Raw genomic sequence first — 17,441 nt, 5'->3', positions numbered from 1 at the left:
TGGAAGAGTAGCAGGACTCAAAATTAACAAAGATAAAATGAAGATGTTAACTAAAAATCTGTCTAAAAAACACATAAAGAAATTGGAAGAAAGCATAGGAATCAGGTTGGTTAAAAAAGTTAAATATTTGGGAATCTGGCTAACAGCTAAATGTACTTCAATAAAAGAAGATAATTACCAAAAATTATTAAAGGATATCCAGAAAGATCTATTAAAGTGGTCTAAATTATAGATATCCCTGTTACGTAGAATTTCAGTAATTAAGATGAACGTACTCCCAAAGGTCCTTTATTTATTTCAGACAGCCCCAATTAGAAATGAACAAAAATTCTACAAAGAATTGGATAAATCGGTTACAAAATTTATTTCGAAGGGGAAAAAACCCAGAATTAAATGCAAACTTTTACAAGCTGCAAAAAAACAAAGAGGCATGGGTCTACCAAATTGGAAGCTATACTATCAAGCTGCCTCTGCTTTATGATTAAAAGATTGGGTAGTATTAGTAAACAAGAGACTGTAGGCCACACGATTGAGCTAAATAAATGGGAGAACCTTTGGAATTACAATTATAGATGCCTCCTTAAAAATGAAATGGAGGAAGAGAGAGTCAAAGAGGTTATGATTAAATGGGCCCAAAATATAGCCCACACAATTGAGCTAGATAAATGGGAAAACCTCTGGGATTATAATTCAAAACTTACCATCTCTTCTGCATATAAAGAAAACCTTTACAAAACTTTCTATCGTTGGTATCTTACACCAGTTAAACTAGCAAAAATTTATAAAGGAATGTCTCCAAACTGTTGGGAGTGTAAAGACGATTTAGGCACATACTTTCATATGTGGTGGACCTGTGGGAAAGTTAGACAATTTTGAAAATTAAAATGGAAATGGATAAAGGAAATAACCGGAATAGAGATCAAATTTGAACCAGAAACACTCATATTGGGAATGGTTGATATGAATATTATAAAAGATGATAAATACCTAATACTCATAAACTAACAGAAGCTTACATCATTAAGAATGGTAAAGTCACTGCTACTGGTTTTCCAGTTAGAGGTGTTTACTACTTAAAGCCAAATCCTCCTGCAAAAGTTGATGTAAGTATATGGTATTAACACTGTGTGATCTTGATTCTATCCCTTTGTTAATGCAGTCTAGAACCGTGTTGGCTTTTTTGGCAGCTGCTGCACATTGCTGGCTCATATTTAAATGGTTGTCCACTAGGACTTCAATATCCCTCACAGTTACTACTGTTGAGCAATGTACCACATATATTGTACATGTGAATTTTGTTTTTCCTGCCTAAATGTAGAACCTAACTTTTTTCACCATTGTATTTCATTTTATTTGATAGAGCCCAATGTTAAAATCTGTCAAGATCCTTCTATATCTTTTGGAGATTTGGCTATTCCTGTCAGTTTGGTATCATCTACAAATTTGTCCCCTCTTTTCTCATTACTCGTTCCATGGAGGGTCTTATCTTTCCCCGTATAAAAGTTTCTGTTAATTTTATACATTATTAGCAATTCTTAAAATTCTAACTTAAAATTTTCCCCTCACCGTCTTACTACAAAAGGTTATAACAATGTAAAGAATAATAAAATATCTTTTATCTAAATTTAATCTTATATCATATAGCCAATTAAAAATTCTCTATATATATATGTATCTTTAGTAAAAGAAGCTATTCATAATATATCACCTACATCGTAAAATAAATTTCTATATGTTTACAGTATATCTAAATAATAAGTAATTTTTGTGTTATATCATTATATAGTGCTACCACCATTTCTCATCTTTGCCATCTGGCTTGCAAAGCTTGAATCAAATTCTCTTGTTTCAATTTTTCCAAAATTAACCAATTACTAATACATAATATATCTCTTAATTTTCTATCCAATCATAAAACTTCCCCCAAATTTTATAATAATCTGAGTCTTGTTTATCTTTAAATTTTAAAGTCAATCTACTCATCTCTGCACAATCCATAGTTTTTCTCAAAACCTCCCTTTCCGTTGGTATCCTATTCTGTTTCCAACATTGTGCATATACAACCCTAGCTTCTGTAATCATATGTATAATTAAATATGTCTCTTCTTCATCAAAATTATCTGGTAAAATACTCAGAAGGTATATCTTGGATCTAAGATCAATAGTCTTTCTTAAAATCTTCTGAATCCAATGTTGAATTTGGGTCCAAAATTTACGTGCTTCCGGACAAGTCCATCACATGTGATAGAATGAGCCAGGTAACTCACTGCATTTCCAACAGTTCATGAATTTAATAAATTATATGACAAAAAAAAATTAAGAGTAAGAGATAATTTGGGAAGAGCTAAATTACCAAAAGTGCCTGAGAATATTAAAAATATGTTTAATGAAAAAATAACAATGATGGAGCTAATGGAGATGGTAAAAAGAAAAAAAAAATACAAGACCCCCAGAACCAGATAGATTACCAGCAGAGATTTAACAATTCTTACACAACATATTAAACCTGTCAATGTTATGCGAGTGAGGCCATTTTCCACTTTCCTTTTCTACCCACCTATAAATTTAATCCAGAGAAATGTGAGAGTAAACTAAATCAGGCCAAAATTCCAACAATCAATTACGGTATTCACCTACATTTTCAATGGGAGTTCAAAAAATGAAATTCAAGACTTCTCTAAACTCTTGAAATGTTGCCTCATGTGAATTTCCTTGTGTGTAATAAGGGATTATTTATGTTAATGTCCACAGATTGGACATTTCAAAGGTTTCCCAATGGTGTGAGTCTGCTGGTGTCTCACCAAGCTGGAATTATGACTAAAACCTTTCCCCCAAAAAGGAAATGCAAAGGGATTCCCTAATGTATGAGTCCTCTGGTGTTCCACCAGGCTCCAACTCTGACTAAAACTTTTCCCACACTCAGGACATTCAAAGGGTTTCTCTCCTGTGTGAGTCCTCTGGTGTTGCAACAAGTGGGACCTCTGACTGAAATCTTTCCCACAGTAATGGCATTCAAAGGGTTTCTCTCCTGTGTGAGTCCTCTGGTGTTGCACCAGACTGGAAGTGCAACTAAATCTTTTTCCACAGTCAGAACATTCAAAGGTTTTCTCTCCTGTGTGAGTCCTCTGGTGTTGCAACAAGTGGGACCTCTGACTAAAACTTTTACCACAGTCAGGACATTCAAAGGGTTTCTCTCCTGTGTGAGACCTCTGGTGTGTCACCAGGTTGGAATTATTACTGAAACCTCTCCCACAGTCAGGGCATTCATAGAAACATAGAAACATAGAAGATTGACGGCAAACGGTTTCTCTCCTGTGTGAGTCCTCTGGTGTTGCACCAGACTGGAAGTGCAACTAAATCTTTTTCCACAGTCAGAACATTCAAAAGTTTTCTCTCCTGTGTGAGTCCTCTGGTGTTGCAACAAGTGGGACCTCTGACTAAAACTTTTACCACAGTCAGGACATTCAAAGGGTTTCTCTCCTGTGTGAGACCTCTGGTGTGTCACCAGGTTGGAATTATTACTGAAACCTTTCCCACAGTCAGGGCATTCATAGAAACATAGAAACATAGAAGATTGACGGCAAAGGGTTTCTCTCCTGTGTGAGTCCTCTGGTGTGTCACCAGGTTGGAATTATTACTGAAACCTTTCCCATAGTCACAGGGGAGAAAGAGGAGAGAAAACTAGTGCTCTTTTACAGTTTGTATTTTTTGAATTCAAGGAGGAGGGGATATTACTGGTTGTAAGGGACAAATTTATTGGCTGATTGTGTTTAAGCATAGACCACTCACACATTAGGCTGGAGTGGGTCTAGACTGGGAAGTATAAAAAGGTGGGGAAAGCCATTTTAAATTGCACTTTCAGAACACAGAGAAAGAGGAGAGAAAACTGGTGCTCTTTTACAGTTTGTATTTTTTTAATTCAAGGAGGAGGGGATATTACAGGCTGTAAGGGACAAATTTATTGGCTGATTGTGTTTAAGCACAGACCACTCACACATTAGGCTGGAGTGGGTCTAGACTGGGAAGTAGAGAAAACTTCAAACCAAAATCAGCAAAGTTGGGTAGCAATAGGGGTTGGTTTTCTTGCTAAGTACTTGTATTTCTATACATTGTTAAGATGACTGGCTTGGTGCAGTGTAACACTTGTTTGGCTGTTGTGTTCCGTAGTACCTTGTGGAACTTGGGGAGCTGCCCTCTTTGCATAAGGACATATAGTTTATATGGCGATATCTCTAGATTGCAGTCCTTAGTTTGTAGCTTGCAGGCAGAAGTGGAAAGATTGTCCCAGCCACGTGCTGTAATGCAGCCATGTGTGCAGCCTCCACTTCCAAAGCGCCTCCCGAGGAGGAGGGCTCTGTGGACAACTGTTGGTTCAGGAAGATTACGTGCAGTTGAGCAAAAACATAGCAATTTTGGTCTCTCTGTATCCAATTCCTATAATGTTCTTGTGGATTTAAATAGTAAGGATGTTGTAGGTATTAGCAAGGCCCCTCAGGTGGAGAATGAGGGGATGTTCAAAGGAGAAGTTGTTGTAAATGAGGTGCATAGTGTCACCAAACCAAGGGCAGTTAGTAGAAATAAAAAGAGGACACATTTTCTTGTGGGTGATTCGATTGTTAGAGGTGTTCATTTGGGATAGAGTAAGGATGTGGTGAAGGTGATGAGGTGTCTCCCAGGAGCCACTGCCAGCAGGGACAGGAGGCGGATTACAAACATTGTCAAGGCTGTGAGTAAAGGTAATAACGTTGATGTGGTGGTGCATCTTGGCACAAATGATTTGTCCCAGAGAAATGTTAATTTAGTAAAAAGAGATTTTCAATGTCTAAGTGTGGAGCTGGGTAAAATAACTGATTCAGTGACTTTCTCAGAGGTGTTACCGGTTTGTGGCCAGGAGGATAAAACAACTTGTATCAGAGAGTTTAATGTGTGGTTAAGGCAGTGGTTTAAAGGTGAAGGTTTTGTCTATGTAAGTCATGATGTCAGTAGGTGGTCTAATAGGGAGTTGTTTAAGAGGGATGGTTTGCATCCATCATACAGAGGTACCCAGGAATTCAGGACTTTTTTGGACAGGCATTTAAACTAGGTAAAGGGGACAGAGATGTAACAGATGTGGATGATTTCTGTCCCCGACCAATGAGGATAAATCAGTTTCTGGAAGCTTATGAAAAGGGAGCTGCAAATAAAATAGATGTAGTTGTTGATGATAAGGGGCAAACTAATAATGAAAATAATGTTCTTCGGGTAATGTGCACGAATGCTCAAAGCTTGAGCAATAAGCTCTGTGAGTTAATGGCCATAATATCTAGAGATAATTTGGATCTGGTTGCCATAACTGAGACATGGCTTAAGGATTCTAATGAATGGGAAATATCCATACCAGGATATACAGAATAGGAAAGATAGAATAGAGAGAAGGGGAGGTGGAGGAGCCATTTATGTTAAAGAAAGTCTAAAAACAACACTAATTCAAAATACATGTCAAGATCTGGAGACTCTATGGATTTGCATGCAAAATAAAGAAGGTTCTGTCATTAGAATTGGGGTGATATGTAGGCCTCCAGGGCAATCTGAGGAATATGACAACAAAATGGTGGATGAAATTACCCAAATGGCAGCAAAGGGAGATATTGTGGTTATGGGTGATTTCAACATGCCTGATGTTGACTGGAATATCCCCAGTGCCCTTACATGCAAAAATAAGAATATAGTAGAGGCCTTTACAGGAGCAGCTCTGGCACAGCTGGTTAAGACACAAACTAGAGGGGAGAATATTCTAGATTTAGTTTTTACGAATAGGAATTGGGTTTCAGAGGTCAAGGTGGCAGAAAATTTAGGTTGCAGTGACCATCTATGTTTGTGGTTTGATGTAAAAACTCATTTTGAGCAATCCTATAATGCAACCAAAGTATTGGATTTCAGAAACACAAATTTTAATATAATGGGGGAATATTTAGATAATGAATTAAAGGGGAGGGATAAAATGGCAGGAGCGAGCTCCCAGTGTATTTAGATAATGAATTAAAGGGGAGGGATAAAATGGCAGGAGCGAGCTCCCAGTGTATTTAAAAAGGCCATCTTAAAAGCCACTGGACTGTATGTAAGACAAATAACTAAAGGTAAAAGGAAGAAGAAACCGCTATGGTTTAGCAATGATGTAAGGGCTATAGTCAATGAAAAAGGCTGCCTATAGGAGGTAAAAAGAGTCTGGAAGTATAGCTGATAGAGAGGTGTATAAAATGAGACAGAAGGAGGTGAAACAGATAATATATGCTGCTAAAGCCTCAAAAGAGGAAGAAATTGACAAATCTGTAAAGAAGGGAGATAAAACCTTCTTCAGATATATTTGTGATAGGAAGAAGAAAAACTGCGGCAGCACGAAGCTTAGTACCGGGAATAATACATGCATTAATGGCAATAAGGAGATCGCTGACCATTTCAATAGCTACTTCTGTTCAGTTTTCTCAAAAGACACCTTACAAAATAATACTATAGAGGGATATAGCATTTCTTCCAGCTGTACGGATTCAGCTTCAGTGATCTTAGAAGCCGATGTCTTAGAAGAACTTGAACGATTAAAGATAAATAAGGCAATGGGTCCAGATGGCATCCACCCCAGAGTTCTTAAAGAACTCAGATCTGTCATTGCTACCACCCCCCTGACTGATTTGTTTAACCAATCCTTGTTAACAGGAGAAGTTCCTGAGCATTGGAGAATGGCCAGTGTTGTGCCTATCCAGAAGAAGGGCAGACTCTACTCAAAAAGAGGATAAATCAGCACCTAAAAAACAATAACTTATTGGACCCAAATCAGCATGGCTTTACTGAAGGCAAATCATGTAAGACTAATCTCATTGATTTCTTTGACTATGTCACAAAGGTGTTGGATGAAGGTGGTGCCGTGGATATTGCCTACCTGCACTTCAGCAAAGCCTTTGATACGGTTCCACATAAAGAGCTGATAGATAAATTAGTGAAGATTGGACTTAATCCCTGGATAGTTCAATGGATTTGCAGCTGGCTGAAGCGTAGACATCAGAGAGTTATTGTTAATGGCGAGTATTCTGAGCAGAGTCAGGTTACAAGCGGTGTGCCACAAGGGTCTGTTCTGGGTCCTATTCTTTTTAATATGTTTGTGAGTGACATAGGGGAAGGTTTGGTAGGGAAGGTTTGCCTATTTGCCGATGACTCTAAAGTGTGCAATAGGGTTGATATTCCTGGAGGCAGGCGTCTGTAATATGGTAAACGATTTAGCTTTACTAGATAAATGGTCAAATCAATGGAAACTGCAGTTTAATGTTTCCAAATGTAAAATAATGCACTTGGGGAAAAGGAATCCTCAATCTGAGTATTGTATTGGCAGTTCAGTGTTAGCAAATACTTCAGAAGAAAAGGATTTAGGGGTGGTGATTTCTGACAGTCTCAAAATGGGTGAACAGTGCAGTCAGGCGGTAGGGAAAGCAAGTAGGATGCTTGGCTGCAAAGCTAGAGGTATAACAAGCAGGAAGAGGGAGATTCTGATCCCGCTATATAGAATGCTGGTGAGACCACATTTGGAATACCGTGTTCAGTTCTGGAGACCTCACCTACAAAAAGATATTGACAAAATTGAACGGGTCCAAAGACGGGCTACAAGAATGGTGGAAGGTCCTAAGCATAAAACGTATCAGGAAAGACTTCATGAACTCAATCTGTATAATCTGGAGGACAGAAGGAAAAGCGGGGACATATTCAAAACACTTAAATATATTAAAGGGTTAAATAAGGTCCAGGAGGGAAGTGTTTTTAATAGGAAAGTGAACACAAGAACAAGGGGACACAATCTGAAGTTAGTTGGGGGAAAGATCAAAAGCAACATGAGAAAATATTATTTTACTGAAAGAGTAGTACATCCTTGGAACAAACTTCCAGCAGACGTGGCAGATAAATCCACAGTAACTGAATTTAAACATGCCTGGGATAAATATATATCTATCCTAAGATAAAATACAGAAAATAGTATAAGGGCAGACTAGATGGACCATGAGGTCCTTTTCTGCCGTCAGACTTCTATATTTCTATGTATCCATTGTAAGATAAAATACAGGAAATAGTATAAGGGCAGACTAGATGGACCATGAGGTTTTTTTCTGCCGTCAGTCTTCTATGTTTCTATGTCAGGGCACTCAAAGGGTTTCTCACCTGTGTGAGTCCTCTGGTGTTTCACCAGGCTGGAATTATTACTGAAACTTTTCCCACAGTCAGGACATTCAAAGGGTTTCTCTCCTGTGTGAGTCCTCTGGTGTTGCACCAAGTGGTGACTCTGACTAAAACCTTTCCCACAATCAGGGCATTCAAAGGGTTTCTCTCCTGAATGAGTCGTCCGGTGTCTTACGAGGTGGTAACATTGACTAAAACCTTTCCCACAGTCAGGGCATTCAAAGGGTTTCTCTCCTGTGTGAGTCCTCTGGTGTTTCACCAAGTGTTGACTCTGACTAAAACTTTTCCCACAGTCAGGACATTCAAAGGGTTTCTCTCCTGTGTGAGTCCTCTGGTGTTTCACCAAGTGTTGACTCTGACTAAAACTTTTACCACAGTCAGGACATTCAAAGGGTTTCCCTCCTGTGTGAGTCCTCTGGTGTATCACAAGGCTGGAATTATTACTGAAACCTTTCCCACAGTCAGGGCATTCAAATGGTTTCTCTCCTGTGTGAGTCCTCTGGTGTGTCACCAGTTTGGAATTATTACTGAAACCTGTCCCACAGTCAGGGCATTCAAATGGTTTCTCTGCTGTGTGACTCCTGTGGTGTTGCACGAAGTGGTGACTCTGATTAAAACGTTTCCCACAGTCAGGACATTCAAATGGTTTCTCTCCTGTTTGAGTCCTCTGGTGTTGCACCAAGTGGTAACTCTGATTAAAACATTTCCCACAGTCAGGGCATTCAAAGGGTTTCTCTTCTGAGTGAGTCGTCTGGTGTCTTACCAGGTGGTAACGTTGACTAAAACCTTTCCCACAGTCAGGGCATTCAAAGGGTTTCTCTCCTGTGTGAGTCCTCTGGTGTTTCACCAAGTGTTGACTCTGACTAAAACTTTTACCACAGTCAGGACATTCAAAGGGTTTCTCTCCTGTGTGAGTCCTCTGGTGTTTCACCAAGTGTTGACTCAGTCTAAAACTTTTACCACAGTCAGGACATTCAAAGGGTTTCTCTCCTGTGTGGGTCCTCTGGTGTATCACAAGGCTGGAATTATTACTGAAACCTTTCCCACAATCAGGGCATTCAAATGGTTTCTCTCCTGTGTGAGTCCTCTGGTGTGTCACCAGTTTGGAAGTATTACTGAAACCTGTCCCACAGTCAGGGCATTCAAATGGTTTCTCTGCTGTGTGCGTCCTCTGGTGTTGCACCAAGTGTTGACTCTGATTAAAACGTTTCCCACAGTCAGGACATTCAAATGGTTTTTCTCCTGTGTGTGTCCTCTGGTGTTGCACCAAGTGGTAACTCTGATTAAAACCTTTCCCACAGTCAGGGCATTCAAAGGGTTTCTCTCCTGAGTGAGTCGTCCGGTGTCTTACCAGGTGGTAACGTTGACTAAAACCTTTCCCACAGTCAGGGCATTCAAAGGGTTTCTCTCCTGTGTGAGTCCTCTGGTGTTGCACCAAGTGTTGACTCTGACTAAAACTTTTACCACAGTCAGGACATTCAAAGGGTTTCTCTCCTGTGTGAGTCCTCTGGTGTTTCACCAAGTGTTGACTCTGACTAAAACTTTTACCACAGTCAGGACATTCAAAGGGTTTCTCTCCTGTGTGAGTCCTCTGGTGTGTCACCAGGCTGGAATTATCACTGAAACCTTTCCCACAGTCAGGGCATTCAAAAGGTTTCTCTCCTGTGTGAGTCCTCTGGTGTTTCACCAAGCTGGAATTCTGACTGAAACTTTTCCCGCAGTCAGGACATTCAAAAGGTTTCTCTCCTGAGTGAGTCCTCTGGTGTGTCACCAGGTGAGAACTATCAATAAAGCTTTTCCCACAGTCAGGACATTCAAAGGGTTTCTCTCCTGTGTGAGTCCTCTGGTGTGTCACCAGGTGGGGACGCTGACTAAAACTTTTCCCACAGTCAGGACATTCAAAGGGTTTCTCTCCTGTGTGAGACCTCTGGTGTTGCACCAAGTGTTGACTCTGACTAAAACTTTTCCCACAGTCAGGACACTCAAAGGGTTTCTCTCCTGTGTGAGTCCTCTGGTGTTGCACCAAGTGTTGACTCTGACTAAAACTTTTACCACAGTCAGGACATTCAAAGGGTTTCTCTCCTGTGTGAGTCCTCTGGTGTTGCACCAAGTGGTAACTCTGACTAAAACCTTTCCCACAGTCAGGACATTCAAAGGGTTTCTCTCCTGTGTGACTCCTCTGGTGATTCATGACTGAAATTGTGACCGTGTTTTTTTACACAGTCAGCACATTCAAATGTTTTCTCTTTTTTGCGAGTCTTGGGTGCTTCACTAGACTGGAATTTTCTCTTTGAAACTTTCCTCACAGAAAGGATATTCAAATTGTGTTATTCCTATGTCTGCATCCTTTAGTGTCTCATGACCTGAGAATTTCTAATGAAATGTTCACACAATCTGTACAGTCATATGTTTCCACCCTCATGTGTGTCTTCTGGCTTACCACCATGTTGCCATGTTCACTAAAGATTTAATACTTTTTGGGGTTCTTTTGTGGCTTATCTCTTGTGTAGTTTGTTCCAAGAATCACAAGGGAACTATTCTGACTAATTTTTCCTACCTTTAGATAGTCTTCTCCTGTCTAGCTCCTCATAAACAGCTGTGATTTGCAATATCTTGTTTTCCAAAGCTGAGTTCATCAAAAATATGGACAATGCCTTGTTTAGTGGTGCTTTCATTCAAGCCATTTTCTTCCTCACAGGGAGAGGCCTGCATTACTGTCTGCTCTACATGGCTTTATTATTGACCTTTTCATTTCAACTGACCTTCCAGATATCTCCCTTTTTTGCTGATGGAGGAAAAACCATGTAACGTATTCTTGAGTTTTACATAATCTGCTTATTTGAGCTTGAAATGTTTCTTGATTTTCTCTCTCTTGTCTAACAGCTTCTGGAAGAGGAGAATTGTATGGTTTTCTTTGAAAAATGGAAAATATTATGATTTTTTCGCTTGATTTTCTTCGTTTTCAATGTTGCTTGTTATTTACAATTGTCCTGAGTGCTGTTATTGCCATCCTCTTAGTCTGTAAGATTCAAAGAAAAAGAGAATTTTAATTGTTTATAAAATAATTAGATATCATTTGAAAAAAGAAATATATATATATTACAGTGATACCTCATCTTACAAACACCTCTTCATACGAACTTTTTGTGATATGAACCCAGAGTTTAAGATTTGTTTGCCTTGTCTTAAGAACCATTTTCACCTTACGAACCCAAGCCCGGGTGTGTGTGGTCTATTACAGCGCATGTGCTCTCTTACTGCCCCGGGGATTCCCCTGCCTTGTGACTGTCACCACCCGGAATTTCCTATTTGGTTGCTGCCCCCGCTGGGATTCTCTTCCGGGAGGTTTTGTTCAGCTGAGCTGCATCGAGAGGAGCTAAGCAGCCGGAGACCCTGGAAGTTCACTGGCCAGGGCGGCCGCGGCTGAACCAAGTCAGGAGTGGAAGGGTAAAACAGCCGTTCCCGGAGACCTGCACAAAGGCAGGAGTGGGGCAGTTCAGCCTTTTCCCAGCGCCAGCGGAGGAAGCCTCTGCTCTGCCAAGAGACGCCCAGTCGGCTGGAAGCTACCTGTCAGCTTAAGCTTTTGTTGCCTGCGAAGAAGCCATAGAACAGAGCAAAAGCCTTCAGGAGAGCGGAGGGCGAAGCTCTCCCTCCCTGTAGGGAGCAGCCCTTGTTGAATTGTTTGCTTGGTTCTGCGGCTTCTTCGCAGGCAACAAAAGCTTAGTCTGACAGGTAGCTGCTGGGAAACCCCTGGGCTCCACTGAAGCCCCTGCCGCTTCCGGGAAGGCTCCGTGTTGCTCAGGATGCCGTGGTGGCAGCACGATTCTCTTTCAGGTGCCTGAAGGCCTTGCCGTGCAGAAGCAAAAGGCTGGGTTCTATCCTGCGATGCCCTCCAGGGGCACCAGCCACCCTCCTGCCCTGGGGATGGCGCGCTCAGGCCCCGCGCTGGAGCTGTGCCTTGTGCCATTTCTGAGCTTGAGAAGGTTCTTAAACCAGGAGGCGGCAGAGGAAGAAGAGGAGGAGGAGGAAGAGGAGGCGTGGCTTCGGCTTTGGTCCGCCTTTCTCCTCCCCCGCAAGGACAGGAGAGGGGGCCTTTTAAATCCCATCTACACCCACCGCCCAGGGACCCCCCCTCAGGTTCGTCTTCTTTTCCCATAAGGCTTTTACTCAAGGCTTTGCATCGCCGGGGAGCTGTCGGCCGGATGGGAGATGGGAGGAGGAGGAGAGGGAGGGAGGTTAGGAAGAGGTGCGGCCAGGCTGGCCGCTGGGGAGGAGAAAGGCAGGCAAGACCCAAAGCCGGGCACAAGGCACAGCTCCAGTGTGAGGCCCGAGTGCGCCATCCCCGGGGCAGGGCAGGAGGGCAGCTGTTGCCCCCGGATGGCATTGCAGGACAGAACCCAGCTTTCCCGGGAGCAGGAGTATCAAACAGACCGGGGAGACTCCAGATCCCCTATGGAGGGACTATTAAGAGGAGGGGGAGAGAGGCAGGGAGGAAGGGAGAGGGCGAGGGAGGGAGAGAGGGAAGGAGGGAGAGAGAGGGAGGAAGGAAGGAGAGAGGGAGAGAGAGGTTTATGCTTGAAGTTACAAGTAGGGGTGGCGGCGGCAGCTCCAACACTTGGGCTCTTTTGCCTCCTTTGGATCGCCGCCATCGCAGACAGAGTCGGAGCAGCGCCTGCTAGCCGGTCTCTTTGGCTCGGCTGCAAAACTGCAGAATACGATCGGCCTATTGCGGTTCCCCTGCTGCCGCCCGGCCCCCCAGACCCGGCCGCTGGCTTGCTCCGCCCCGGCCACCACCCAGACCCGGCCACTGGCCCATCGTGGTTCCCCCGCCACGGCCCCGTTGCCCAGACCCAGCCGACAGCTTGCCCGCCACCCAGGCCAGGCAGCCTATCTATCGCGGTTCCCCCGCCGTCTCCCCGCCGCCCAAATCAGGCAACCGGCTTGCTGCAGTCCACCCGCCACCCAGGTCCAGCCGCCGGCCTACCGCGGTTCCCCCATCGCCACCCAGATCTGGCCGCCAGCATGCCATGGCCCACCTGCTACCCAAGCCCGGCCGCCGGCCTATCGCGGTTCCCCCGACTATCCCACGGCTACTGCCCGGTGCCTGGCGCCCTCCCACTCCTACTTCATCACACTAATTGTATGGGCTGATGGCGGGGCTTTTGCTGCTGCCTCAGAGCGTTTTCGGCCCGAATCTGACAGCTGCCTTCTCCGGGTCCCAGGTGGGAAAAAGGAAAGTTTCCTGGGAAGCCCCTGCGCTTCTGGACCCAAAAACATATTTGTGCACGTGAGTGGTGTTGCAGGGCAAAAAAGAAGAAGAAGAAAAGAGTAAGACAGAGAGAAAAAAGAGAAGAAAGAGAGAAAGAAGGGAGGGAGAGATAAATAGAAAGGAAAGGAGGAAGAGAAAGAGCAGGAAAGAGTGAGAGAGAATGAGGGAGGGAGATAGAAAGAAGAGGGGGGGAAAGAGAGGGAGGGAGGAAGAGAGAGAAACAGATAGAAAAAAGAGAGGGAGGAAAAGAGAGAAAGAAAGGAAAGAAAGAAAAAGAACCTTCCTAACTCCCTCCCCCCAGCACTTCGCCCATGACCACAGGCAGGGCAAAGCAGCATGCAGCAAAGGGAGGCTCAAACCGCCGGCGGCTTCAGCTTCCCATTGCTCCGCGGGCGGCGGCAGACCGCCTTTGTGTTTTTGGCTGGGGGGGGAAGGAGGATGACCTTCCTGACTGCATGGCACCCTGCATGCAGGATGACATGCATGGCAAAGGGGCGGGGAGGATCGGGAGGCTCAAGCCTCCTTCGGTGGTGGCGGACGGTTTCTGATTTTGGGGCTTGCACGCATTAATCGCTTTTCCATTGATTCCTATGGGAAACAATGTTTCATGATACGAACTTTTCACCTTACGAGCCTCCTCCCGACACCAATTAAATTCGTAAGTCGAGGTATTACTGTATATTGTAAGCTGTCTTGTGAGAAAACTGAGCAGAAGTAGCTACTCAGCGACCTCCTTATTCACATCAATGTATGTACAAACTTTGTGATGCTGCAGTTTTTCTCCTTATATATCTAAAGAAGGTTTTATCCCCCTTCTTTACAGATTTGGCAATTTCTTCCTCTTTTCAGGCTTTAGCGGCATATATTGCCTGTTTCACCTCCTTCTGTCTCATTTTATACAACTGTCAGCTATACTTCCAGAAGAGTTTTTTTCATTAAAGCGGTTTCTTCTTCCTTTTACCTTTAGTTATTTGCCTTACATACGGTCCAGTGGCTTTTAAGATGGCCTTTTTTAATACAGTCCACTGGGCACTCGCTTCTACCATTATATCCCACCCCCTTAATTCATTATTTGTATGTTGCCTCGAGTCTGCGGAGAGGGACGGCATACAAATCTAATAAATAGTAATAATAAAAATATTTAAATATTCCCCCATTTCATTAACATTTGTTTTTATGAAATCCAATAATTTTGTTGCAGTATAAGATTGCTCACAATCAGTTTTTATAACCTGGCTCAATAGCAGTAACTATCAGATGGATCTTGAAGTCCTACCCTACAGAGAGGGGCAGCATACAAATCTAATAAATTATTATTGTTATTGTTATTGTTGTTGTTGTTATTATTATTATTATTATTATTATTATTATTATTATTATTATTGAACATTCCCCTAAATTAAGAGTCAACTGTGTGATTGCAGTAGCCACAAAAGCTAATGCAATCCTAAGCTGTCTTAACAAAGGGCTACACTTAAGATCATGAGAAGTGTTCATATCGATTTATAATGCTTTAGTAAGATCACACTTGGATTACTGTGACAAGTTTTGATTGCCACATTAAAAAAGTGTAGTAGAGACTCTATAAAGATCGCAGAGAAGAGAAGTAGGGATGATTAGGGGGCTGGAGGCTAAAAGATATAAAGAAGAGTTGCAGGAATTGGGTTTGTCTAGTCCAGTGAAAGGAAGGACTAGGTATGACAGGACAGCCATCTTCCAACACTTGAGGGATCAAGAAAAAGAGGGTCAACTTATTTTGCAATGCACCAGAAGGCAAGACAAGAAGCAGTGGTTGGAAACTAACCCAGGAGAGAACCAGCCAACAACTAAGGAGAATTTTCTTGACCCTGAGAACAGTTAACCGATTGCCTGAAATGGTATTGAGTCTCCTGCTTGCGCAGGGATCGGAATAGAAGACCCGCAAAGTCCCTCCCAACTCTCTCACAACCCCCAGTGATGGAGAAACTCACAACCTCTGGAGGGAAGCCATTCCCAGAGAATGAACCTTAACTTGAGAGACTTTTTCAATCTTCCCACCAGCAGAAAATTGCAGCCACCAGTATCACAGAGTACAGCACCAGTGGGATTAAATTTGGGCAGGGGAGGAACCTGCAGCACCAGCAGCTGACGCGCTTCAGCCCGGTTGCTTCTCTGCTTCCAGGCCTTGGAGGGAACCAAACAGCCCGACTTGCTCCCGGACTCTCCCCCCACCTGCCCTCAACTCACCTTCCAGCGGCTGCTTCGGTCCTCGGAAGAGCACAAAAGACGCTCTAACACCACATTCCTCCCGAGTCTTCCGGAAGAGGAAGTTCCTCTGCGTTTCTTCTCTTTTCCGGTATCTTCTAGCAATTCGGTGCTCGATGGTTACAACTCCTCTATTAGTCACGTTTCAGACACAGATGTTGCCTATGTGATTGCCATCTCCTGAGAGCAGAAGAAAAACATTATTGTCCCGTCTTTACCTAAGGCGTTTGCAAGATGTTTTCACTGTATAAATGCCAAATCGTTTTTCATTCTAGCTACTGACCTTTGCATGTGAGCCTAGTGAAATAGTGAAATGTGATGCTACTTGGCTTATCAAGATTAGATATGTGCTGAGCTGTAGATTTATTTTATTTTTTTTAAAAATGTTTATTGAATTTAAAACAAAGCAATCTAGAAAATACAAAATATACATATCTACAAGACCAACATACAAAAAGGGGGGGGGATTGTTGTTGTGAGCCGCTGCGAGTCTTCGGAGAGGGGCGGCATACAAATATAATAAATAATAATAATTGGGAAATATTTTACCCTAAATGAATTTTTTAAAAGGAAATATTTTTATTTTATTTATTTCTAAAAACATATACATGATAACAGGTATGAATATAAACAAAACCAAAATAGGTATAGATAAATTTGGACAATACTACAGTAGGACAGGGATGGTAGGCACACTGGTGCATTTATGGACGCCCCTTACAGACCTCTTAGGAAAGGGGTGAGGTCGATTGCAGTCTAAGGTTAAGGGTTTGGGGGTTTGGGGAAGAAACCAGAGTCAGTTAGTGCATTCCAGGCCTTGATCACCCTGGTGCTCATGTCGTATTTTCTGTAGTGGAATTTTGAAGCTTTTACATTGAGTTTCAATGTATTGTGTGCTTGTGTGTTGTGGTTGAAGCTGAGGTATTCATTGACAGATAAAACATTGTGGCAGATGATTTTATGAACTACATTTAGATTAGATCAAAGGCGACGTACCTCTAAATTTTCTAAGCCCAAAATTTCAAGTGTGGTGGAATAAGGTATTCTGTTGTGAGTTGAGGAGTGAAATATTTCTGGACTCTTTCCATTGTAAATGTTCAGGAAGGTTTAAAGAATGACACGATCATCTTTGTTAAGGGTGACTCTCAGTGGAAATCAAAACCTCTCTACATCCCAAGACTGATTTCCCATGCTTCCCAAGGACTTATTACATGGTAGCACCATCAGGCCAGATATTCTAAGGCAGTGTTTCGCAAACTTGGCTGGGGAATTCTGGGAGTTGAAGTCCAAATATCTTCAAGTTGCCAAGGTTGGGAAACACTGCTCTAAGGCAGTGATTTTCAACCTTTTTTGAGCCGCGGCACATTTTTTACATTTACGAAACCCTGGGGCACATTGAGCGAAGCGGGGGGGGGGCTAAAAAAAGTTTGGACAAAAATATTCTCTCTCTCTCCCTTCCTTCCTCTTTCTTTCTCTCTCTCTATCCCTCTTTCTTTCTCTTCCTTCCTTCCTCTCTATTTTGCTCTCTTTCTCTCCCTCCTTACCTCCCTCTATGTCTTTCTCTCTCTCTCCTTCCCTCCCTCTCTTTCTCTCTCTCTTGCTTTCTTTCTCTCTCTTGTTCTCTCTCTTGCTTGCTTTCTCTCTCTCTTTCTTTCTCTCTTTCTTTCTTTCTCTCTCTGAGCTTCGCGGCACACCTGACCATGTCTCGCGGCACACTAGTGTGCCACGGCAC

General features: G+C 42.8%; 1 protein-coding gene across 3 annotated transcripts in view; it reads right to left on the bottom strand.

The window, feature by feature from the left end:
* Positions 1 to 272: 272 nt before the first annotated feature.
* The window catches only part of LOC139155758 (zinc finger protein 850-like), a 44,182-nt gene continuing 27,013 nt past the window's right edge, over positions 273 to 17,441 (bottom strand). The window contains exons 1-4 of one of the 3 annotated variants that reach the window (XM_070731030.1): positions 15,692 to 15,845; positions 8,179 to 11,215; positions 3,303 to 3,480; positions 273 to 3,270 (exon numbers count right to left, since the gene is read on the bottom strand). In XM_070731030.1, coding sequence (XP_070587131.1) covers positions 2,739 to 3,270; positions 3,303 to 3,480; positions 8,179 to 10,387 — 2,919 coding nt within the window. In that variant the 5' untranslated portion in view covers positions 10,388 to 11,215; positions 15,692 to 15,845 and the 3' untranslated portion in view covers positions 273 to 2,738. Of the gene's footprint in view, positions 3,271 to 3,302; positions 3,481 to 7,854; positions 11,216 to 15,691; positions 15,846 to 17,441 lie in introns of those variants that run through there. The other 2 variants (XM_070731029.1, XM_070731028.1) reach the window with 2 other exon arrangements.

The sequence above is a fragment of the Erythrolamprus reginae genome, unplaced genomic scaffold, assembly GCF_031021105.1.
Source record: "Erythrolamprus reginae isolate rEryReg1 unplaced genomic scaffold, rEryReg1.hap1 H_53, whole genome shotgun sequence".
NCBI lineage: Eukaryota > Metazoa > Chordata > Lepidosauria > Squamata > Dipsadidae > Erythrolamprus > Erythrolamprus reginae.
Note: the sequence above shows the minus strand (reverse complement) of the source record. Positions and strands in the feature narration are given on the sequence as shown.